General features: G+C 43.4%; 1 protein-coding gene across 29 annotated transcripts in view; it reads left to right on the top strand.

Annotated features, from left to right (window-relative positions):
• The window catches only part of KIAA1217 (KIAA1217 ortholog), an 829,478-nt gene extending 806,095 nt beyond the window's left edge, over positions 1–23,383 (top strand). For 16 of the 29 annotated variants that reach the window (XM_044927453.2, XM_044927454.2, XM_044927455.2 and 13 more), the window contains 8 exons: positions 2,695–2,858; positions 3,541–3,702; positions 14,499–14,618; positions 18,427–18,462; positions 18,615–18,692; positions 18,803–20,404; positions 20,918–21,040; positions 21,750–23,383. In XM_044927453.2, the coding sequence (XP_044783388.1) occupies positions 2,695–2,858; positions 3,541–3,702; positions 14,499–14,618; positions 18,427–18,462; positions 18,615–18,692; positions 18,803–20,404; positions 20,918–21,040; positions 21,750–22,244 (2,780 nt within the window). In that variant the 3' untranslated portion in view covers positions 22,245–23,383. Of the gene's footprint in view, positions 1–2,694; positions 2,859–3,540; positions 3,703–14,498; positions 14,619–18,426; positions 18,463–18,614; positions 18,693–18,802; positions 20,405–20,917; positions 21,260–21,749 lie in introns of those variants that run through there. The other 13 variants (XM_025264644.3, XM_025264647.3, XM_025264651.3 and 10 more) reach the window with 10 other exon arrangements.
• Positions 23,384–24,216: the final 833 nt, after the last annotated feature.

Raw genomic sequence — 24,216 nt, 5'->3', positions numbered from 1 at the left:
TAGCAAAGATGTGGAGAAAAGAGTACCATTGTCCACTGTTGATGGGAATGTAAATTTGTATAGCCATTGGAAAATAGTATGAAGGTTTCTCCAAAAATTAAATATAGAACTACCACATAACCAGCAATCCCACATCCAAGTATATATTCCAAGGAAACACAGTCATCTCAACACTCTTATGTTCATGGCTGCGTTATTTGTGAAGGGATATGGAAAAGTTCATAGCTAAATGGAATGGATGACGAAGATGTGATATGTGTATGCCTATTTAATATATACTTATTGCATATTTATACATATATTCTATGTATATGTCTATAGTGTATACGCATGTATAATATATATGTGCATAATTGTGTGATATATATATGAACATTATTCAACCATAAGAAATAAGATAATCCTGCCTTTTGTGACAACATGGACAAAAAGTGAAGTGAAGTCACTCGGTTGTGTCCAACTCTTTGCGACGCTGTGAACTGTCGCTCACCAGGCTCCTCCATCCATGGGATTTTCCAGGCAGGAATACTGGAGTGGGTTGCCATTTCCTTCTCCAACATGGATGAACCTGGAGTATATTATACTAAGTGAAAGAAGCCAGACAAAGAAAAAAAAATACTGTGTATCCTCACTTATAGGTGGAATCTTTAAAGAAAAAAAGTGAATTCACAGAAACAGGGAGTCAAGTGGAGATTAATGGGGGCAGGGAGGCTAGTAGAATGGGGACGTGCTGGCCAATGGATACAAGCTTTCAGTTACAAGAGGAATAAACTCTGTCGGACACCACTGAGTGACTGATCTGATCTGATCTCAGGTACAGCATGTTGACAATAATGTTTAATATATACTTGAAATTTGCTGAGAGAGTAGATCTTAAACATTCTCACCACACACACAGAACTATGAAGTGATGGATGTGTTTGTTAATGATTGTTTTAAGCATTTCACAGTGTTTATGCTTATCAAATCATCAGGTTGTACACTTTACATATGTATAATTTTGTTCAATTATATCTCAAAGCTGGGAGGAAAATAAAGTCCATTTTAACAAGAAAAAAAAATTTTTAATTGGAAAAAGCCTCAGATGTCTCTAGAGCCTTGCTACTATTTTAATTTTTATTGACTACTACTGTTGAAGAACTGTAACCATAGCAGGGAAGCTGTGTTCTGCATTAGGATTCTAGAACAGTGTCCACTAAGGAAAAATGTAGCTTCTGCCTTTCTTACAAATTTATGACCCTTTGCCACAGCAGCTGGGGGAACAGGAGGCCTGTGTTTAAATTGAGAGCTCTCCTTAGAAAACACCAGATTTTATGAGCTCCTAGAGGGATGTTAGATCACAGGGAGGATTCACATTTTTTTTTAAATCAAAATTATTAGATAGTATATTTAACCAACCAAACTGTGGAAATTAAGCATTGTCTCCATAATAATATAAAATAGCTGTTAAACTCAAGCTGGTAAATCTTCAACCAGTTAAAAAACCATGTGCCTTATTCTGATCTTAAAATTATGGACTAAGACATTATTTACATGCAGCCCAGTGCACCTCAAGTTGCTCAGAGACAGAACCTTTGTCATTGCATATGGGAGGGAGAGCAGAGCCAGGCTGTGGGCCTCAGGACGAGACCCTATAAACCGGCACCCTCTGCACAAGCCAGAAACCGTCCACTGCAATCACTGGCCCGTCACCCTGATGGGTTGCCCAAGCCTTTATTAAAACTTTCAGTAGAAAGTCCTCAAGCACCTCCTCTAAACAATTCCATGTCATTTGCTCAGAAGAGACAAACACTCCTGGGAGGCCTGGCCTGTGAGTCCCCAGAGTTGGGGGAAAGGCCAGCTGGAAGCTCCGATTCCAAATTTCTGGTTTTACCGCATTTGCGAGCTCTTGGATAGAGTATTGGTAAAAGGTGGAAGGGAAGGATATTGATACAGGACAGGATTGAAGCTGTTTGAGTTTTGAGTAAGAAATGCCCTTTTCTGGGCATTTTTGGCAGGAAAGCTCAGCAGACAGCTGCATCTCCTAACCTTCGGTGTCAGTACTACTTTCTGATTCTTTCATTTCTGCGTTTGCTTCTTCTTTTAATTAGCGGAGAGGCCTTTTCTAACCACATAACCATGACCAAAAAAAAAAATCCACTTTCTCCCCAACTCTGTTCTGTGACCCAATCTGCTTCCCACTCTCCCTCTGGCCCTTCCTGGGCCAGATTCTACTCTCACCTCCTCCACCTGAAGCCTTCCTCTGAACCTTCCTTTTCAAATTCAGGGATGAAAGCTCTGGAGGCCCTGCAAGGGGTTCTGACCTTTCATCTCTCCTGGTAAAAGTTTTTTGGGGTAAGAAATTTGTTTAAAAGTCACACTAAGTACTACTTGCATAGCATTTGCTATAAGCCAGGCATTATTTTAAATGCTTTATGTGCATCAAGCCATTTAATCTTCACAACACCCTAGTGGAAACAATATTGTTAACCCATTAAACAGATGAGAAAACTGAGGCAGAGAGAGGTTAATTGAATGGTTCAGGGCCTTTCTAGGACTTCAAACCAGTCAGGCTTCAAGGCCTATATTTTTAGTTGTTGCACCATGGAGAGAAGAAAGAAGTTTGAGTCAAGTTACACTGACATTCTAGAAATACAGTGGACTTTCTGGATGTTATCTTGAAAGCTGATTTTGCAATGACACACTGTTTTCCAGAAGACTCTCCAAATTCAGAACTGGACTTGGACAAGCTGGGGGGTAGGTCCCCACCTCCTCCTCCACCACCGCCACGGCGGAGCTACCTGCCAGGATCTGGGCTCACCACCACAAGGTCGGGGGACGTGGTCTACACCGGCAGGAAGGAGAGCGCCACTGCTAAGGTCTGATGGGTGAAGCCCTGCTAAACTGGTCTCTGGGTTCAGATGATGTCCCTAGACAAGGTCTTCTCTGCTCTCCTTTAGAACATAAAAGGTAGCAAACAGAAGTAGAGAATGAACTAGATCTCCAAGGAAGCACCACAGATGGGAAAATGTCAGTCAGTATATTATTGGAATAGACTCAGCCCCAGGAGTTCTATCCTTACTTGACTTTTAGCTACAACTATGTGAAATTCAAATCACCAGCTACTTGCCCAGCGAAGCACACTAAGACTGAAAATGGGGGCCTGCGGGGCAAGCACAAGAAAGCTCATCTTACAAAGGTAACTGTGATTAGCTGACCCTGCTGTGGGAGTCAACAGAAAGAGGTTCAGAGAGCTTTCGCTTCCACTTAACCTGGCAAGCTTGGTCTTTTCTGTTAAATGAAAATACAGGTTCCAAGGAGGACCTTTCTAAAAGGCACTGAAGTTAAGGAGTTTTAATTCTTCAGTTCCTTTGCCAAAATGACACCTTGGGCAAGGAAAAACCCAAACTACATGGGAGTGGACAAAACAGCCTTTTAGCTTGGTTTGAAGAGCTAGGAAGCTGAGGCACCTGGCAGCGAGGGAATGCATGTCTTCTGTGATCTGCCTCTTCCAGCACCTGGGGGAGAAAAGCCCATGACTGTGGTTCACATCTTCCACAGGCAAGCAGTGGAGATGCTGGACCAAGTCCACAGGCTAGAGCCACGAAGTGTCCGGCCGAGGAGCCGGCGGCAGCCTGGGCCCCGTCGCCACCCCCTGTCACTGCTTCTGCGAAGGATGAGGAGGAGGAGGAGGAGGGAGACAAAATCATGGCGGAACTTCAGGTATGTGGAGAGGTGACTGACCGTGGCTCCTGCCGCTCCCTCTGGGACTCTGGCTGTGTCTCTCAGATTCATGAGGCGGCGTGGGCGTGGGGAGAGCCCTGTGGGACCTGCGCCGTGTCACCTGCATCTCTGGGCTGGGCCTGAGGTGGCACTGAGTATGTGTAAGGCATGACCATTGCATAAAACAGCTCAGGAGGTGTATGCCAAAAATTAATTCCAAGCTTTCCTAGCTCTGGCTGGTAGGATTTACTTTCCTTTCAGTGTGAATAGTCTCTGCTTCATTTTAAAAGCGCTTAACACATTATTGACTGAGGGATTTTTTGCAGAAACTAAGGCCCGTGGCCAGCACTTGGTTAAGTGAACACTGAAACATCTCAGGTCATTTGGTAACAAAAGACATATGACTACGTCTGTGGTCAATATGAGTTAAGACGGGGATTAGAAATACCAGTCCTTCCTAAGGACAGATTCAAGTCCCCTTCAAGCAGGGTACCCTTCTCTCGCTTTAGTTCTTAGAACGACAGGCCTGGAATCATGTGGCCTTCTGTCCTCCACGCCAAATTCCCAGTCAGTGTCAACGTCGTCTTTTTAGGTATTCCAAAAAGCAGAATAATCTTGATTCCCGTTTTCTTTGGTCTATTTGAGAAATGTTACTTTATTTTTAGATTTTTATTTGTTAACAGACCCAGTCTACTTGTAGGAATAATGATGGGATATAGGGCTACACCCACAGTTGATCCCACATTCAGATCCTGGGTGTAAATCTGCCCCAGGTGTACACTCTAAGAACTTGTCTAATCAGTCATAAAGCACAATTCCTAGACCAAAGTCTATTTGTAGAGTATTTCATTTTGATTCATGAATTAATGTAGGACTTTTTTGCCCATCCGATGGTCAGCTCAAACTTCCTTAGGGCTCCAGAACATGTCTGCCAAGGTACCAGTGGTTTTGTGCAGCCCGAGGGTCTGCCTTCTCTGTTTGGAGCAGGAGAACTTTCAGACGGTGCTGTGTGCCCACCTCAGCTCTTCATCCTGCTCTCCATGGTGACAACGGCCAGCGTTTAGTTGCTCGGGTTTTCCAAGGAAAGCCCAGCTGCTGGTGTATTTGTCACATGCATGAGCCCTGTCTAGCCTCATTAAAACTCGGACTGGCCTGAGGCATCCCCTCCATTAAACAGTTTAAACCTGTGCTGCTTACAGGTTTTTAGACCCTTCCGAGAATTTCATTCATAGGAACCATGGATTATAGTCAGTGACTCCTGAAAGAGCTGCGTGCATGGAGGCCTTATCCACTGGGGGCCCTCTGACCAAGACACTGGTAGGTCGAGGCTACTTGCTGCTGAGCATTGGTGCCTGTGCTGAGATGCACAGGCAGATGCTGAGGCCATTCATTATAGCATGTGCTCCCGAATTATGGTGTGAATAACAAACATGAAGGGGAAGAGGACAAGATAGTGGAGCAGAAGGATGGCAGCTCATCTCCTCTCACAAGAACACCACAGCCACACCAACTGCTCAACAGCCATCGACAAAGAGCACTAGAACCTACCAACAAGAGACACTCTTCATCCAAAGACAAAGAAGAAGCCAAGATAAGACGGGAGGGACACAGCTGCTGTTATAACATCAAACACAGTACCTACCAGGTGGGAGACCCACCGACTGAAAGATGATTGTATCACAGAGGTTCTCCCACAGGAGTGAGAGTGTGGAGCCCCACGTCCAGCTCCCCAGCCTGGGGGCCTGGCCTCAGGAGGAGCCCCCACAGCATGTGGCTTAGAAGGACGGCAGGGTTGGGGTCAGAGGACTCCACCAAAAGGAGGGAAACAAACTCCACTCCTGGAGATGCGCACAAGGTCTTGTGCACTCTCAACCCAGGGAAAAACCAGTGACTTCATAGGAGCCTGGGCCAGACTTCCCTGCTGGTCTCGGAGGGTCTCTGGGGAGGTATGAGGTCACTATGGGGTCAGAGATACTGGAGGCAGACATACTGGAAAGTACTCATAGGGTGAGCTCCCCAAGCAGTCACCATTTTGACCCAGCCCCACCCAACAGCCTATAGGTCCAGTGCTAGCACACCTCAGGCCAAACAATCGCTAGGAACACAGCCCCCTCTGAGCCCATAGCCACCTCTAAACACCCACCCCTGACACAACTGCACCCAACGAAGCAGCCGCCCTCACCAGGAAGCCTGCACAAGCCCCTTAGATCCACCTCCTCCCCCAAGAGGCAAACACCAGAAGCAAGATGGACAGCCCTGGAGCCTGTGGAAAGGAAACCACAATCAAGGAAAGGGAATCAATCAGTGTGATACACCCGTATTAACAAATTAAATAATAAAAACCATATGGTCATCTCAAGAGATGTAGAAAAAGCTTTTGACAAAATTCAACACCCATACATGACAAAAACTCTCCAGAACGTGGGCACAGAGGGAACCTACCTCAACACAATAAAGGCCATGTATGACAAACCCACAGCCAAAATCATTCTCAGTGGTGAAAAACAATGCATTTTCTCTAAGATCAGAAACAAGGTAAAGATGTCCACTCTTGCCATGATTATTCACCATAGTTTTGGAAGTCCTAGCCATGGCAACCACAGAAGAAAAAGAAAGAAAAAGAATCCAAATTGGGAAAGAAGTAAAACTGTCACTATTTGCAGATGACATGATACTATAAATAGAAAATCCTAAGGATGCCACCAGAAAACTACTAGAGCTAATCAGTGAATTTGGTAAAGTTGCAGATTATAAAATTAGTGTATAGAAATGCAAGGGATTTCTGTGCATTAACAGCAAAAAAAATCAGAGAAATTAAGGAAACAATCCCATTTACCATAGCAACAAAAAGAATTAAAGACCTAGGAATAAACCAGTCTCTAAGGAGGTAAAAGACCTGTATTCACAAAACCACCTAAGACATTGATGAAAGAAATCAAAGATGACACAAACAGATGAAGAGATATATACCATGTTCTTGGATGAGAAGAATCAATATTGTGAAAATGAATATACTATCCAAAGCAACTTACAATTGAATGCAATCCCTATCAAATTAACAATGGCCTTTTTCACAGAATGAGAACAAAAACTTTTTACAATCTCTATGGAAACACAAAAGATCCCAAAAAGTCAAAGCAATCTTGAGAGAGAAAAATGGAGCTGGAGGATTCAGGCTCCCGGACTTCAGGCTCTACTGCAAGCTACAGTGATCAAAACATATGGTATTGGCAGGCTAGAAAGCCCCAAGATAAACCCATGCATCTATGGTCACCTAGTCTCTAACAAAGGAAGCAAGAACATACAATGGAGAAAAGACAGCCTTTTCAGTAATTTGTGCCGGGAAAACTGGACAGCTGCATATAAAAGAAGGAAATTAGAATATTCTCTAACACCATACACAAAAATAAACTCAAAATGGATTAAAGACCTAAATGTAAGCCAGGCACTATTAAAACTCCTAGAGGAAAACATAGGAAGAACATTCTTTGACATAAATCACAGCAAGAAGTTTTCTGACCCACCACTTAGAGTAATGAAAACAAAAATAAACAAATGGGACCTAATTAAACTCAAAAGCATTTGCACAGCAAACCATAAACAAGATGAAAGGACATCCCTCAGAATGGGAGAAAGTATTTGCAAACAAAGCAACTGACAAGGGATTGATCTCCAAAATTTACAAATAGCTCATCAAAAAATAAAAAAACCAATAAATGGCCAGAAGACCTAAATAGACATTTCTCCAAAGACATACAGATGCCCCTAAAACACATGAAAAGATGCTCAACATCACTAATTATCCGAGAAACGCAGACCAAAACTACAATGAAGTATTGCCTCACACTAGTGAAAGAGACCATCATCAAAAATCTATAAACCAATAAATGCTGGAGAGGGTGTGAAGAAAAGGGAGCCCTCTTATACTGTTGGTGGGTATATAAAGTGGTACAGGCAACTATGAAGAACAGTATGAAAGTTCCTTAAACTAAAAATAGTACCACATATGATTCAACAGTCCCACTTCTGGGCATATCCAGAGAAAACCATAACTCAAAAAGACACATGCACCCCAGTGTTAACTGCAGCTCTATTTACGATAGTCAGGACATGGCAGTAACCTAAATGTTCATCAGAGGAATAAATTAACAATAGGTGGTGTGTGTGTGTGTGTGTGTGTATATATATATATACATATACACACACACACACAACAGAATACTACTCAGTCATCAAAAAGAATTAATGCCATTTGCAGCCACACAGATGGTCCTGGAGATCCTCATAATAAGTCAGAGAAAGACAAATATATGATATCACAAATAGCAGTTCAGTTCAGTTGCTCAGTCTTGTCTGACTCTTTGTGACCCCATAGACTGCAGCACGCCAGGCTTCCCTATCCATCACCAACTCCTGGAGCTTACTTAAACTCATTTCATTGAGTCAGTGATACCATACAACTATCTCACCACCCTCTGTCGTCCCCTTCTCCTCTGGCCTTCAATCTTTCCCAGCATTAGGGTCTTTTCAAATGAGTCAGCTCTTTGCATTAGGTGGCCAAAGTATTGGAGTTTCAGCTTCAGCATCAGTCTTTTCCATGAATATTCAGGACTGATTTCCTTTAGGACGGACTGTTTGGATCTCCTTGCAGTCCAAGGGACTCTCAAGAGTCTTCAACACCACAGTTCAAAAGCATCAATTCTTTGGCACTCAGCTTTCTTTATAGTCCAACTCTCACATCCATTCATGACTACTGGGAAAACCATAGCTTTGACTAGATGGACCTTTGTTGGCAAAGTAATATCTCTGCTTGTTAGTGTGCTTTCTAAGTTGGTCATAGCTTTTCTTCCAAGGAGCAAGCATCTTTTAATTTCATGGCTGCCCTCACCATCTGCAGTGATTTTGGAGCCCAAAAAAACAGTCTGTCACTGTTTCCATTGTTTTTCCATCTATTTGCTGTGAAGTGATGAGACTGGATGCCATGATCTTAGTTTTCTGAATGTTGAATTTTAAGCCAACTTTCTCGCTCTCCTCTTTCATCAAGAGGCTCTTTAGTTCTTCTTCGCTTTCTGCCATAAGGGTGGTGTCATCTGCATATCTGAGGTTATTGATATTTCTCCCAGCAATCTTGATTCCAGCTTGTGCTTCATCCAGCCCAGCGTTACTCATAATGTACTCTGCATAGAAGTTAAACCAGCAGGGTGACAACATACAGCCTTGACGTACTTCTTTCCCAATCTGGAACCAATCTGTTGTTCCCATGTCCAGTTCTAAATGTTGCTTCCTGACCTGCATACAGATTTCTCAGGAGGCAGGTCAGGTGGTCTGGTATTCCCATCTCTTTAACAATTTTCCACAGTTTGTTGTGATCCACACAGTCAAAGATTTTGGAGTAGTCAATAAAGCAGGAATAGATGTTTTTCTGGAACTCGTGCTTTTTCGATGATACAATGGATGTTGGCAATTTGATCTCTGGTTTCTCTGCCTTTTCTAAATCCATCTTGAACATCTGAAGGTCTTGGTTCACATACTGTTGAAGCCTGGCTTGGAGAATTTTGAATATTACTTTGCTAGCGTGTGAGATGAGTACAGTTGTGTGGTAGTTTGAACCTTCTTTGGCATTGCCTTTCTTTGGGATTAGAATGAAAACTGACCTTTTCCAGTCCTGTGGCCACTACTGAGTTTTCCAAATTTGCTGACATATTGAGTGTAGCACTTTCACAGCATCATCTTTTAGGATTTTGACATGTATTGAATCTAAAAAATGGCTTATTTACACAACAGAAACAGACTCACAGACTAAGCAAACAAACTTAGGTTACCAAAGGGGAAAGGTTGTGGGGGTTATTAATTAGGAGTTTTGGATTAATATGTACACATTGCTGCTGCTAAGTCGCTTCAGTCGTGTCCGACTGTGCGACCCCATGGACTGCAGCCTACCAGGCTTCTCTGTCCCTGGGATTCTCCAGGCAAGAACACTGGAGTGGGTTGCCATTTCCTTCTCCAATGCATGAAAGTGGAAAGTGAAAGTGAAGTCGCTCAGTTGTGTCCAACCCTCAGCGACCCCATGGACTGCAGCCTTCCAGGCTCCTCCATCCATGGGATTTTCCAGGCAAGAGTACTGGCGTGGGGTGCCATTGCCTTCTCCCATGTACAAATTACTATATATAAAATAGATAATAAGCAAGGACCTACTGTATAGCACAGGGAATTCTACTCAATATAACATAAATGGGAAAAGAATTAAAAAAAGATGTGTGTATGTATAACTGCACTTTGCTGTACACCTGCAACTAACAGAACATTGTAAATCGATTATATGCCAATATTAAATAACAATACAGTATAAATAATCAATCATGGTATAAATAAATCATGACCCAGTTTGTTTCAAATGAAGACAAAGCACTAGATAATTTCTTATTTTGAAAGGTGAATAAGCACTAGGCTTGTGAATAGTCCTGCACTGCCCCCAAGAGAACTAATTTCTGTGTTCCAACACTTGAGGATATTTCCCTCCATTGATATCTAAATGGCTTGGATGCTTTCTTTGAAAGCTATACAAAGGCAGAGTATCTGGCTTCCTGTTGTATTATTGGTGGCCGGGCAGCTGGTGAGGAAAACGCTGTCTACCCTAACGTAACCAACGTCCTCACTTAGCCTGCTGCAGTAGAAAGTCGGCCAGTGGCCCTGCTGGAGCCTTTGCCGCCACAGGCTCTAGAGAGTTAGGCAGCCCCCGGCCCCACTGGGGCAGGACAAGCAAGGAGCAGCTGCAGCCCCGAGTGTAACTCTGGGACAACTTTCCTACTGCATGTCACTGGGCATCAGAAGGAAAAAAACACTGGCTCTGAAGTCCAGGGTCTAACAGCCCAATGGAGATGGCGAATGGCCTTAGTAAGCAGAGCCCTGGGGCCTCTCCAGGATCAGAGAGGACAGGGTATCGAAGGAGGGGACCAGGAGCCAGAATAGCTGGGGAAGGTGCCAAGCATCAGCTCTATGTGTATTTTAAAACCTGTGCTGGAATGTTCATGTGGAGAGGGCACAGGTTATTCTTCGTGTCTACAGTTATTTCCAAATGACAGTACTTAGTATTAAGAAAACATGAGTTGATTATTTGAAATTATTCATTTAAATAACTGGTCTTTAATTCTGCCTGCACATTAGAATAATTTGAGGAATTAAAGTCCTATGACACCATGAAACTCCTAGAAGAGAGCATAGGCAAAACATTCTCAGATATAAATCATAAATAAATCAATGTTTTCTTAGGTCAGTCTCCTAAGGGAATAGAAGTAAAAACAAAAGCAAGCAAAATGGGACCTACTCAAACTTACAAGCTTTTGCAAAGCAAAGGAAACCATTTTTTAAAAATGAAAAGATAGCCTATGGGATGGCAAAAAATATTTCCAAATAATGTGACAAACAAGGGTTTAATCTCCAAAATATACAACAGTTCTTACAGCTCAACAACAAAAAAAAACAATCAAAAAATGGGCAGAAGACTTTACAGACATTTCTTCAAAGAAGACATACAGATGGCCAAGAGGCACATGAAAAGATGATCGACATCACTAATTATTAGAGAAATGCAAATCAAAACCATAATGAGATACCATCTCATAATACTCAGAATGGCCAGTATTAAAAAGTCTACAAATAACAAATGCTGGAGAGGGTGAAGAAAAAAGGGATCTCCTACATTACTGGTGGGAATATATGTTGATACAGCCACTTGGAAAAGAGTATGGCGGTTCTTCAAACACTAAAAATAGAATTGCTGAGTCGAAGTCAGCAATTCCACTCTTGGGCATATACTGGACAAAGCTCTAATGGATTAAAGACCTACATGTCAGCCTGGATACTGTAAAACTCTTTAAGAGGAAAACACAGGCAGAACACTCTTTGACATAAATCACAGCAAGATCTTTTTTGACCCAGGTCCTACAGTAACAAAAACAACAATGGGAACTAATTGAACTCAAAAGCTCTGCACAGCCAAGGAGACCATCAAGAAGACGGAAAGACAGCCCTCAGAATGGGAGAAGTATTTGCTGACAAGGGATTCATCTCCAAAATAAACAGTTCATGAAGCTCAATACCAAAACAGTAAACAACCCAATAAAAAACTGGGTAGAAGACCTCAACAGACATTTCTCCAAAGACGACATACAGATGGTCAAGAGGCACATAAAAACATGCTGGACATCATTAATTATTAGAGAAATGCAAATCAAAACTACAATGAGGTGTCACCTCACACTGGTCAGAATAGTCATCATCAAAATATCTACAAACAGTAAATCCTGGAAAGGGTGTGGATTGAAGGGACCCTCCTACAGTGGTGGTGGGAATGTAAATTGATACAGCCACCATGGAGAACAGTATACAGTTTCTTTAAGCAATAAAACTAAAAATAGAACTACCATACGATCCAGCAGCCCCAGCCCTGGGCATGTATCTGGAGAAGACTATAATTTGAAGCTCCATGCACCCTGTTGCTGACTGCAGCTGGTTACAACAGCCAGGACGTGGAAGCAACCTGCATGTCCATCAACAGAAGAAGGGACGAAGAAGATGCGGTACGTCTATCTATACTGGGTTTGCCAAAAGGTTCATTTGGGTTCTTCCGTAACTCCTAAACCAAAAAAACCTGAAAAAAACTTTTTGGCCAACCCAACACAGGGGAGTTCAGTTCAGTTCAGTCTCAGTCGTGTCCAACTCTTCATGACCCCATGGACTGCAGCGTGCCAGGCTTCCCTGTCCATCACCAACTCCCGAAGCCTGCTCAAACTTACGTCCCTTGAGTTGGTGATGCCATCCAACCATCTCATCCTCTGTCATCCCTTTCTCCTCCTTCCAGGAAAGTATGAAAAGGCAAAAAGATATGACAGTGGAATTACTTATCCTTAAAAAGGAACAGATTTGTGCCATTTACAGAGTCATGGATGGACCAAATGACTGTCATTCAGAGTGAAGTCAGAGAAAAACAAAGTATTATATACTAATGCTATACTAGAAAAATGCTACAGATGAACCTATTTACAAAGCAGAAATAGACATAGATGTAGAAAACAAACATATGGACACCAGGGGGTAAAGGTGGGTGGTTGGGATGAACTGGAATACTGGGATTGACATATGTACACTACTATGTATAAAATAGATAACTAATGAGAACCTACTGTGTAACACAGGGAACTCAGTGCTCTGTGTTGACCCAAATGGGAAGGAAATCCAAAAAGGGGATCTATGTATACATGTAGCTAATTCACTTTGCTGTACAGCAGAAACTAACACATTATAAAGCAACTAGACTCCAATAAAAAAAATTTTTTTAAAGATAAATGCACCCCTATGTTCACAGCAGCACAATTCACAATAGCCAAAACATGGAAACTTCCTTCATGTCCATCAACAGATAAATGGATAAAGAAGATGTGGTACATACATACAATAGAATACATTCAGCCATAAAACAGAATGAAATAATGCCATCTGTAGCAACATGGATGGACCTAGAGGTTATCATCCTAAATCAAGTCAAGAAGAGAAAGAAATACTATCTGATATCACTTGTATGTGGAATCTAAAACAGGGCACAGATGAACCTATCTTCAAAACAAAAACAGACTCACAGAGGACAGACTTGTGGTTGCTGAGGGGGGAGAATGGGGGAAGGAGGGCTGGGAGTTGGGGATTAGTAGGTGTCAACTATTACATAAAGATACATCACATGGGTAAACAAGACCCTAGTATATAGCACAGGGAGCTATATTCATGTGATAAACCATAGTGGAAAGGAATCTTTAAAAAAGAATGTGTGTTATATAACCGAGATTGGCACGGCATTATAAATCAATCCTAGTTCCATGAAACAAAAATTTGAAAACTTAAAGAAAAAGTCCTGCAGTGAGAGTCTGGCTCAATTCTCTAGGTGTAGCCCAGGTAACGGTATTTTTTAACTGGATGTCACGCAGCCTGACCGAACTAGTAATTTCAGGGAACGCTGCTGCTTGGAACTCGCCTGCTCTTACCATCATATGTACTGTCGCTCCCTTCCTGCCCGATACACAGCTGATGCTTTCTCTCTGAAAGCTGGCCGCCCTCACTCTATTCACTCGAGTGGCCCTGCACTCCTGTAACTACAGTCATTAGTTTTCAGAGACAAGTCTGTGGGGTTCTGGTTGCTCCCAGGCTGCTCAAAATTCACTTTATGCTACAGCAGAACAGTCCAGAGCATGGAAGTATGTTGCTGCTACAAACAGTGAACTGTTAAAGACGACTTCCATTTTAAGGTTTAAAAAGGTACAGTATCTTGTGCCCTTTCATCTCAATAAAACTGGCAAAAATATAATGGAAGCTGGAAAGATAGCTTCTTATTAATTCATTTACAGTCAGCATTTTTAAGGGTCAAAACTCTTTCAAAGAAGCTCATCTAGTTTTTTTAAACATATAAAACATATTAATTTAAAAGTCTGTATCCAATAAAACTAATTGCAGATAAAAAAAAAAAAAGAAGCCCTACTAAGTACAAATCAGCTTCACCCAGACAGAATTAAAGGACTTTCATTTCAAAGGCTCTGTCCATTTCATCTTGGCCCCCCAAATAAAGGCTTTGCTGACCTGAGGTCAACTGGGGAGCCGGTTTTCAGGGTGCTGACTCCCTGGCCCCAGCGTGTCCCACACGCAGGACCAGGCTGGGGTCTCAACCGGGAAATCCTCTGGATTCCCAGCTGTTCCCTCTGACCGCCTCACTGCACTCCATCCCTGTTAACCTCAGTATTTTAATTCCTTAGGCATTCCAGAAGTGTTCCTTTATGGATGTAAATTCAAACAGTCACGCTGAGCAGTCCCGGGCTGACAGCCACGTTAAAGACACTAGGCCGGGGGCCACAGCCCCATCCAAGGAGAAGAAGGTAACGTGGCAGTTACACGTTGGCCACCCAGCGGGCCGTCCTTTCTTTCCTGGCTCTGGCACTAACATCGCTCTGTGCTTGAGCTTCTGTTCCTTCTCTCTTTTCCTCATCGTTTTTTTCCCCCTCCTTAAACTTATGGAGACACGGCTTGGGGTTTCATTAGAGATCTCTGACTCGGGTTTCCAGAGTGGATGCTGTGTTCTGTGCAGAGCACACAAACATAGATGCAGAATTTAGGCATTTTCTCCCCAAACCAAAGATAAGCCATCATCAAGATTTTCTAGAACTCTAAGAGAAAAAAAAAATGGAAACATGAAGCAGGTAGCACTTTTTCTAATTTTTAACATGTCTTCTGGACCAAAGATGCCTACATTAAAAGTAAGCAAAAGCTTTCGATTCCAGGAAGAAAATGCACAGCAAAATTGTTGACCTGCCATCCATGGGTGTATCCATGGAGACTTTCACACATGTTCGAGGATGCCAGAGTTTTTGTTACTACTACAGATTCTCAGAGTGCACCTTCCAAGTCAACAAGTTCAGTATCACTTTACGCTATTATACTTATTGTCATTCTCAAAGTTTCCAAAGAGAGAACTAGGTTCTGAAACAAGGTCACTGTCATGACATAAGGAGTTTAAAGAAAGTGAAAGTCACTCAGTCATGTCCTACTCTTCGCGACCCCATGGACTATACAGTCCATGAAATTCTCCCGGCCAGAATACAGGAGTAGCCTACAGGGTAGCCGTTCCCTTCTCCAGGGAATCTTCCCAACCCAGGGATCGAACCCAGGTCTCCCGCATTGCAGGCAGATTCTTGACCAGCTGAGTCACCAGGGAAGCCCCTGGCTTAGCTTAAAGTCCTTTCCTCTAAGGACTTTAAGGAAAGGAGATTAACCTGCATGTCTGAACTTCAACTCTGTAAATTGAATCTGGAGCTTTGGTGATTTTTGGAAACAGAGTCATCTTCTATGAATGAAGCCTCTTAAGTTTCAGGGTAAAAAGTCTTTAACATTTTCTTCCAGGAACTTGTATCTCAGAATTCAAAGCTTCTAGCTTCCTTTAAGTAAAGTTAAACAAATCAGCCATAAGATACAGCCCAGTAGCTACTTCACATAGGTACCTCGGTCCAGGGATAAGTAAGTTCAGTGAAAAAAATACAGGATCACAAAACCAGAGGGCTATTCAAGCACAATCCTTCAAGAGATGCAGTCCTGGCTTATAGCTGGCAGCTGTGCAGCCCTGCCAGAGGCTGAGCTGCTGCTCCCTGGCTCCCAGCCATCCCAGAGCCTCATGTAAACTCCGCCTGCTACGTATCTGGCAAATGAAACTGTTGACCAGGTGATAGGGGTATCTCTATGCACCAGAGGAGAGTATTGTTGATTTATCTTTCTCATGAAGAAAATCTACTACTAGTATGAACTGAATGCATGACAGTCACAATGGAAATATGTTGCTTCTTCAGTCTGAGGAATTTCCTTCTGTGGCCTTATAAAGCCAGCTCATAGAAGGCCCTGGCGTGTCCTGAGTTACGTGCTGTACTTGAGCCAAAGTGACCGTTTCTTCTAAAATACTGACCAGGAGCTCCTTGAGGATCCCTCCAGAAACAGTCATCTGCATCTCACTGCAGAATTTTTCTAATTTGCTAAAATGCTGCATGGGGTTTCTTGCCCTGCAATTAGAAATCCATATCCCATCAATCACATAGATCTCAATCAAGGGTCCATCAGATACTGAGCAAGTATGTACTGATTGTCCAACTCCAGGCCATTAAACACTAGGGTTAATTACAGGTACTTTTTCTGGATAATCGTATTGAGTAGACTGATCTCCTTCATAATAACCATGACTATCAGAACTGTCCCCAAATTGTTGTCATTATTAACCTCTTCCTGGGCTATTCATCTTCTCTTCCATAAATCAAATGTTTCTTAAAATTCTTCTCCTCTATCGTGAAGTGCTAGCCTAGTACTTACTTCTGTGTTTCTAATTTTGGTTTCTTGCCCAAATGCTTATTACCTCTGCTTCACCAGTTGTCTGAACAGTCAAATCTCCGGGTCCCAAAACAGATACATTCATGAGGCTTAATTACATTTCATGCAGAGTCTTGACTATATAGACTAAGATGCCATTGTGAGATTACATGACGCCTGTGAACAAGTCAACCTTGATAAAGTTACTGCACTTGCTTTGATCCCTGCCTTCATTTTTCTAGCTCGGCACCAAAAATGCTAGGTCATGTGAGACCTACACGTGGCATCTTTACCTTAGTGACTTTCCATCAGAGGGAAGTCATTTTCCTTTGATGAAGCAGATCCATTCTTGCTGCTAAATCTGTTTTAAAATACATATATTCCTGGGTGGCATTTGAACTATTTCACTGGGTATGACGTGGACTGACCAATCAGAACAGATGCCAGTCCTAACCCCCCAGTAAACGGGGTCAACAGAACAGCAGCCCTGCACATGTCAGTTCTTCCTCTGGGTATATTCACACTCAGGTCCTAGCACAGTATGCTGACTCCCTCTTTGGAGTTGAAACCTTAAGACAAAAACCTCATTTATTTTTCTTCTTACAGCATTTTACGTCTAAATTTAAAATCTGAATTTTAAATCCCACAAGAGATATTGTTCCACTGTAGCAGCTGAATCTCATTGCGCCTGTCTGGGGCCCGATGGGGATGAGGGGAGGTTAAACACGAGGTGTTTGGTGGCTGACGTGCTTAGGATCCTGTGCCGTATTTCCCTGTGATTAACACTGACTTTGTTGTCTCTCTGTTACTCCTTGGATGTGTACACACACTCTTTCCATTTCCAGCTGGGCAGTAGGGTTGATCTAGGTTGTCCCTGGTGGGGCCTAGGTTCTTGTGCTTCGTTATGTTGTCGTTGCTTTAAACCCAACCACCTTCTTGGGATCATGTCCCAGTCTGCTCTGATCACCTCTTCCTCCTGGGCTTCTACAGCCAGAAGAAAGGCCAGCATGGCCCTGGAAGCGAAGGCGGGGCTAGTGTCAGGGCTGTGGACGGGGCCTGGGGCTACCGCTACACCCCCAAGCAGGTAGCGCATTCTCCATAGCTGGTCCTCTCCACTGGGTTCTTACCTTGGGAATCTTGGTGGGAACCTCAGAAACACATCTGCCCTCTAAATCAGAGCACACAGCGACTCAAAGCTGAATCATGACGGCACAGTCACCACTAGCCTCCAGTATCTGTTTTCTGAATGTTTAGATGACATTTTGGAGGCACCATCACTCTGAATGGGGATTTGATCATCTTGGGTATGATTAGTTTGAAGGTTATTTTCACACTTTGCTTGGCAAGTGCAAGTACAAACTGCAAGTATGTTTTCAAAGCTATGATTTGACCAGGGAAAAATAATGGTTTGGGGTTTTTTTTAACCTCAAAGTACCACACCAACCAATGCAGAGCCCTTATATACGATCCCCATACAAGCAGCATAGCTAAGACTGAAATAACCATCTGGCAGAGATGTGAAAACTTTCCTGGTCTAGTTCCTTGGTTTATAAGGAAGAAACCTGAGGCCCAGGGAAGTGAGATGACTTGCCTAAAATAACACAGTTAAGTGGCAGATCCCAGCCAGAATCAAAATCTGCCTGCTGATATATTGTGCTTTCTACAACGCCACCCCACTCCTCAGGTTTTAGAGTCGGCTAAGCGCACAGTCAGATGGTGAAAAGAGGACATGCTGGTCCAGAATCAGTCCCTTTATATTCTCTTAACTGTTCCCCCTACCAACATTTGAAATCCTTGAAGCATTTTGCTAATTGAGATTTTCATCTTGTGCAAACACAGGGCATTTTTGGAAGTTGGAGAACCAAGCAACCCAAGGTAAACAGAGCTGTAGGCTTTGGACTGGTGTGTAACAAATGTGCTTGGCCCGCATGTTTTCGAAGTGTAATTAAAGGAACACTCTAGTTGTAGTCCACTTTTGGGCGGGGGTGTGGTTTTGTGGAGTAACATGTCCTACACTATTCTACCAGAATTTGGAATTTTTCCATGAAGACGTACGGAAATCTGATGTTGAATATGAAAATGGCCCCCCAGTGGAATCCCGGAAGGTGAGTTCACCAGATATGTGTTCCAACTGATACCATGCAGATTGAATCCCTTCCCTCCAGATCTATTCTGATCACTCTGTGTGGTTTTCCCCCTCCACTCTTCCTCTCAGGTTACCCCAGGGGCTCTCACACCTAGTGACCATCCTAAGTGGGAAAGAGAAATGGAGAATAGTATTTCTGATGCAGCAAGAACAGCAGAATACAAAACTGACATCTCAATGAAGGAAAGTTCCCTCTCCACTAAGAGTTTACTTAGAGACAGTAAAAACCATTCTCAGAAAAATGTGTCTAAAGTCAATTCTAGTTTCTCTGGTGTTAGTTCATTTGAATGTGAAATCAACAAAGGACCTAAAAAGTCCGGGCTGCAGTATCCTGCATCTGATGCTGAGAATCAGAAGATGAATTATGGGAAGACAAAGGGGGTGAGTCAGCAAGGACAAGAAGATTCAGAGAAGGGTCACCTTCCCGCTCCCATTAGATCAACCAAATTGACCGCTCATGATGTCAAAACTCCAGACCAAGAGGTTCCCATGACAGAGTTTGGCCAAGTTGTCCTAAGACCAAAGGGAGCTAAGCATGCTAACATGATCCCTAGTGAGGATGGGGAGTCCACACCAAGTTCTCCCAGCGAGGAGAAGGCAACCACCGACAACATTGCCTTCATGATCACCAAAACCGCGGTCCAGGCTCTCTCCAGCGGGGAGGTCCGCGATATAGTGAGCCGACAGGGGGAAGATGTTCAGACGGTCAACATTGATGCCAAAAAAGAGCCGCAGTCCCAGCAGGAAGGCACTGAAAGTGAAGAGCCCGTGGTGTGCCTGGACAAGAAGCCCGTGATCATCATCTTTGATGAGCCCATGGACATCCGGGCTGCATACAAGAGACTTTCAACCATATTTGAGGAGTGTGACGAGGAACTGGAGAGAATGATGAGGGAAGAAAAGATAGAGGAAGAGGAAGAGGAGGAGACTGGAGACCCTGTGGTCCAGAATGACACTCCCCAAAAGTTTCCTAAGGAGGGGGCTTTGGGCAGCCCTCGAGCAGGGCAGGAGGCCAAGAGTAAATTGCAGCCACATTTCCTTTCAGTGGAGACAGCAGTGTCAGGAGGACAGGAAGTGAATAAAACCGAGCAGATCAAGTTCAACCCAACCGATTCTCCAAGCTCAGAAAGCCAGGGTGATGTGACCGATGACCAATTTGAAAGCCCCAAGAAAAAGTTCAAGTTCAAATTTCCAAAGAAGCAGCTTGTGGCTCTCACGCAAGCCATTCGCACAGGCACGAAGACTGGGAAGAAGACGTTACAGGTGGTGGTCTACGAAGAGGAGGAAGAGGACGGCACGCTGAAACAGCACAAGGAAGCCAAGCGATTCGAGATCAGTAGGTCTCCATCCGAAGACGCCCCTAAAAGCCTGTTCAGGAGACTAGAGCAGCCCAGTCCAGAGAGTACTGCTCTGGTTTCGAGAACTGATGAAATCAGAAAAAATACCTACAGGACATTGGACAGCCTGGAGCAGACCATCAAACAGCTGGAAAACACCATCAGTGAGATGAGCCCCAAAGCCCTAGTTGAGACCGCGTGTTCTTCCCACAGAGATTCTGTTGCAAGTTCATCCCACACGGCCCAGGAGGCCAGTCCCCCGTCCTTGCTAGTCCTGGATGAAGCATCCACTGCCTTAGAGCCCCCCTCATCTATACCTTCAGCTTCACGTAAGGTATCTTGGTCTGATGGAAAAATGAAAAGAGCCAGCTGCTTTCTTAAATCTGCCATAATCACCATTAGCAAAAGGTGTCTTGTGATTGACTCGCTTCCTTTCAGGTGGCTCGTTTGTTTTGTTGTCTGTTCACCATGATCCCTTTCTCTCACACTTCTTCCCTCGCCTTCAAAACAACAACAACTAGGTGTCTAACAGCTAATCGATTTCTGTTTTTACCTCTGTTGCTGACTGGTGTTGGGAAAACCCCAAGGACGCTGGGCCAGCTATTTGCCGTTGAAGTGATTGCTCTGATACTCACATTAAAATCCGTTTGATCAGTAGTGGGGCAGTTTCATTGTTTGATTCTCCGAATTAACCCCAGTGGTGTCTCCTGATGTCCGTCTCCTAGATCTGTCCTGCATGTAGGGCTGTGGCTTCTCACGTTGAGCTTCTCTGCACACACTGGGGTGGCCTCGGATGACCCACTCACACTGTCCTTTCTCTCCCCCCTCTTGCCGCTCCTCCCCACAGGGCTCCACCGGGACCCCTCAGACGAGCAGGATGCCAGTCCCCATGAGTTCCAAGAACAGACCGGGAAGCCTGGACAAGCCTGGCAAGCAGTCCAAACTGCAGGACCCCCGCCAGTACCGCCAGGTAGTTCTACCTTAAGCCCGCTTTTGGATGGACACTCTTGCGCTTAAGAAGCAAGTCACTGACTTAGTTTATACCAAATATTGCACTTTTTCTTTGTTAAGATACAGTTTATCTAGCCATCCTGGATCTGGGGGCATGAAGAGAGAGTCTCAAAGCCTTTGTTGAACTTCTCACCACGCTTTTGCATGCTCGCAATAAAACATCTTTCACTGTGTGACTCCAAAGTTGACCTGTAAAAACGAGGTGGCAGGCCAGGTGGCTTTCCCTGGGGGAGTGTAGGGGTTCATCAGAACACCTGGGGAAACCGAGAGAAAAGGCTGCCCTGAAAGTCACCAGGACTAACGTGTGTGTTGACTGCATCGCACTAGAGGCCCATTAACCATCATGATGCCCCGCCCCCACCCCAGTAACAGCCCCCGCATGGCCCCCCTGCCCCCTGAACCCAGAGGTGGGAGGAGAATGATGTGCCTGTTCTCACAAGCGCTCTTCTTCCCTCTTCCCTGTTCTGTACATCCTCCGCCCGGCACTTGGGGGGTTTCTACCAGGCCCAGTACAGCATGACAAGAGTTAGCTCAGGCCTCGAACTGGTTTAAGTTTGGTTTGGTGTCTTTGATTTAATGATCCTCAGAAGGGCTGTGTTGCCAGAGCCTGTGGACTGATGGTGTTACCAGCTTTCTGACAAACTGTCTCCCGCCATCTTTGTTTGCAGGCTAATGGAAGTGCTAAGAAAGCTGGTGGGGACTGTAAGCCTACTTTCCCCTCCTTACCTGCTTCTAAGATTCCAGCCCTTTCTCCCAGCTCTGGGAAAAGCGGTTCTCTGCCTTCTTCTAGTGGTGACGGCCCTAACTTCCCTAATCCGCCTGCTACTAAACCATCGGTTCCTTCTAACCCTCTCAGCCCCCAAACAGGACGACCTGCTCCCTCCGCCTCCCTGATCCCCTCTGTCTCTAATGGCTCCTTAAAGTTTCAGAGCCCCACTCATACAGGGAAAGGTCACCATCTCTCATTCTCACTGCAGACTCAAAATGGCCGAGCAGCCCCTCCTTCCTTCTCCTCCTCCCCCCCGTCCCCTGCCTCCCCCACTTCACTGAATCAAGGTGCAAAGAGCATCAGGAGCAGCCACACTCCTGGCCTCACCAGCTACAAGGCACAGAACGGAAGTTCAAGCAAAGCCACCCCATCCACAGCAAAGGAAACCTCTTAAAGGCCAAATCCAATTAAACACAAGTTGGAGTTACATTTAAGAAAAAAAAAATTTTTTTTAAACAGTCTTACTGTTTTCACAAGAGAATGTAACATATTGCTGTACTGTTTGAGGCTTAATGCTAAGTATGTGCTAAATACTGAATTAATAGACTTCAGTAAAGCTTTTTTTTTTTTTTTTTTTTTACTTTGTTGCTGTTCTAATTACATAGCGTTTACTGTCTCTATTCAGTACCTGTTAAATGAAGCAAGCATGTGTTACCAAAAAAGAGAGTATGGTGAGAGAGAAGGGTGTGTGTGAGACAGGAAAATAAAATATGTATTAAGCATGTAAAACATGTATGATTCAAGAATTTTAGTATGTTTTGTATAAAAATATTTTTCATTACGGAGACTAGAAGTGAACAGAGAAATACACAAGTGTGACTATACAAATTGTAAAACAGATACTATTATATTTCCTTTTATTTTAGTGTTATTTAGCTTTATTACAGATTTCTATTTTTGTCAAAACTTCATGGTTCCTTTCGAGATCTTTTTTGCCAAAACATTTTGATACTATAGCATTGTACATTTGAAAGTAGTGTGCTAGACAGGAAGCCAGTGAACTTCTACACGGGCCGACACAGAGGCACGTGTAGAAGGCAATTATCAACCCTACTGCACTGCCATGAAAATTATGTATAATAATTTGCCAGCCCAAGCTAGCTAGTTCTGCTTTTCTTTCTTTCTTTTCAACATATTGGGATTCTCTAGTTGTTTCTTTGCAGCATCTCAGTCCTCCCTTTGTTTTCTGAGACCTGGGAACCCACACCACTGCATTGTGGATTTTAAAATGTACACTTCTGTACGGTTCTGTAAACGGATCAATTTTTGTAAATATATAAATAGACGCCAAAAACACTGTATGTGACAGCACATAGAGTAGTTTTCCCACACCAAAGTTCATTTTTATGCATGCTTTAAACATCCATCTTGGGATGGGCAGAAATGGGACTTGCCGGACATTTTTAAAAGGCAACAAGTTTGCACAGCTAGAGTGTTTTTGTACATAAGTGTATTTGTATAACACAGTCATGTAATATACAGAACTAGACACAGAGACTTTGCAAAACTAAATAAAGGGCTGCATGCTTACTATTTTTTGTACCTTGTCCCTATAACTACTTACTAGTCAAAGAACAAACATAACTGTTACCAAGTTAAATGCTTCTGGCTTTAAGGGCATGATAAGAAAACATGTAACCAGATGCAGACGGGTTTTCTGAAAGCTCTGGAGCAGTGCATTCTGAGAAATTCATTACAAATATAGTGCCTTCCCATGAAACCTCCAACCTTCTTTGTGGCTCAGCAAGGTTTAGCTGACAGCAAGCAAACTAGACAGAGTTTCTACCACCCTCCTTTACCAGATGGGCTCTTACTGACTTTTGTTTCTTCATCTCCAGTAGAAGTAAAGTAGAAATAAAATGCCTTTATCACTAAGATTTTGGGGGTTTTTTGAGTTCTCAATTTTAAAAGAGATCATTGGTCTACAGGGAAATATTCTCACTAACATTACCCTATTATGTATTCATTTTAAATATCAGCAGAAAAGCTAGTGAAAATACCAAGATAATGAACTGACTACAAGAAATCTCAGGGACTTGCTTATCATTATTTTTTGACCCTCCACCCCCAATATTTAACTTGATTTGGTGCTAAATACAGATGTTACTATTGCTTTAGCACCTGATTATTAATGTTCTCAGACTTCAGGTTTACTGAGCTGGGATGCCTTCACCAGAAATGTTAGTACATCTCTATTCAAAGTAGTAATTGTAATCACATGTTTCAGGGCACACTCAGGGAAGGTGTCTTTTCTGGTCGCTTTTAACGTAGCATAGCTGACACAAAGTACACGTCGCTGCATACGGCGTGCAGCGTAATGATCTGACCCACACACGTCACGAGATGGTGGCCACAAGTTTAGTGGC

This window comes from Bubalus bubalis, chromosome 14 (genome assembly GCF_019923935.1).
Source record: "Bubalus bubalis isolate 160015118507 breed Murrah chromosome 14, NDDB_SH_1, whole genome shotgun sequence".
In the NCBI taxonomy this organism is placed as follows: Eukaryota; Metazoa; Chordata; class Mammalia; order Artiodactyla; family Bovidae; genus Bubalus; species Bubalus bubalis.
This window is presented reverse-complemented; position numbering and strand designations above follow the sequence as displayed.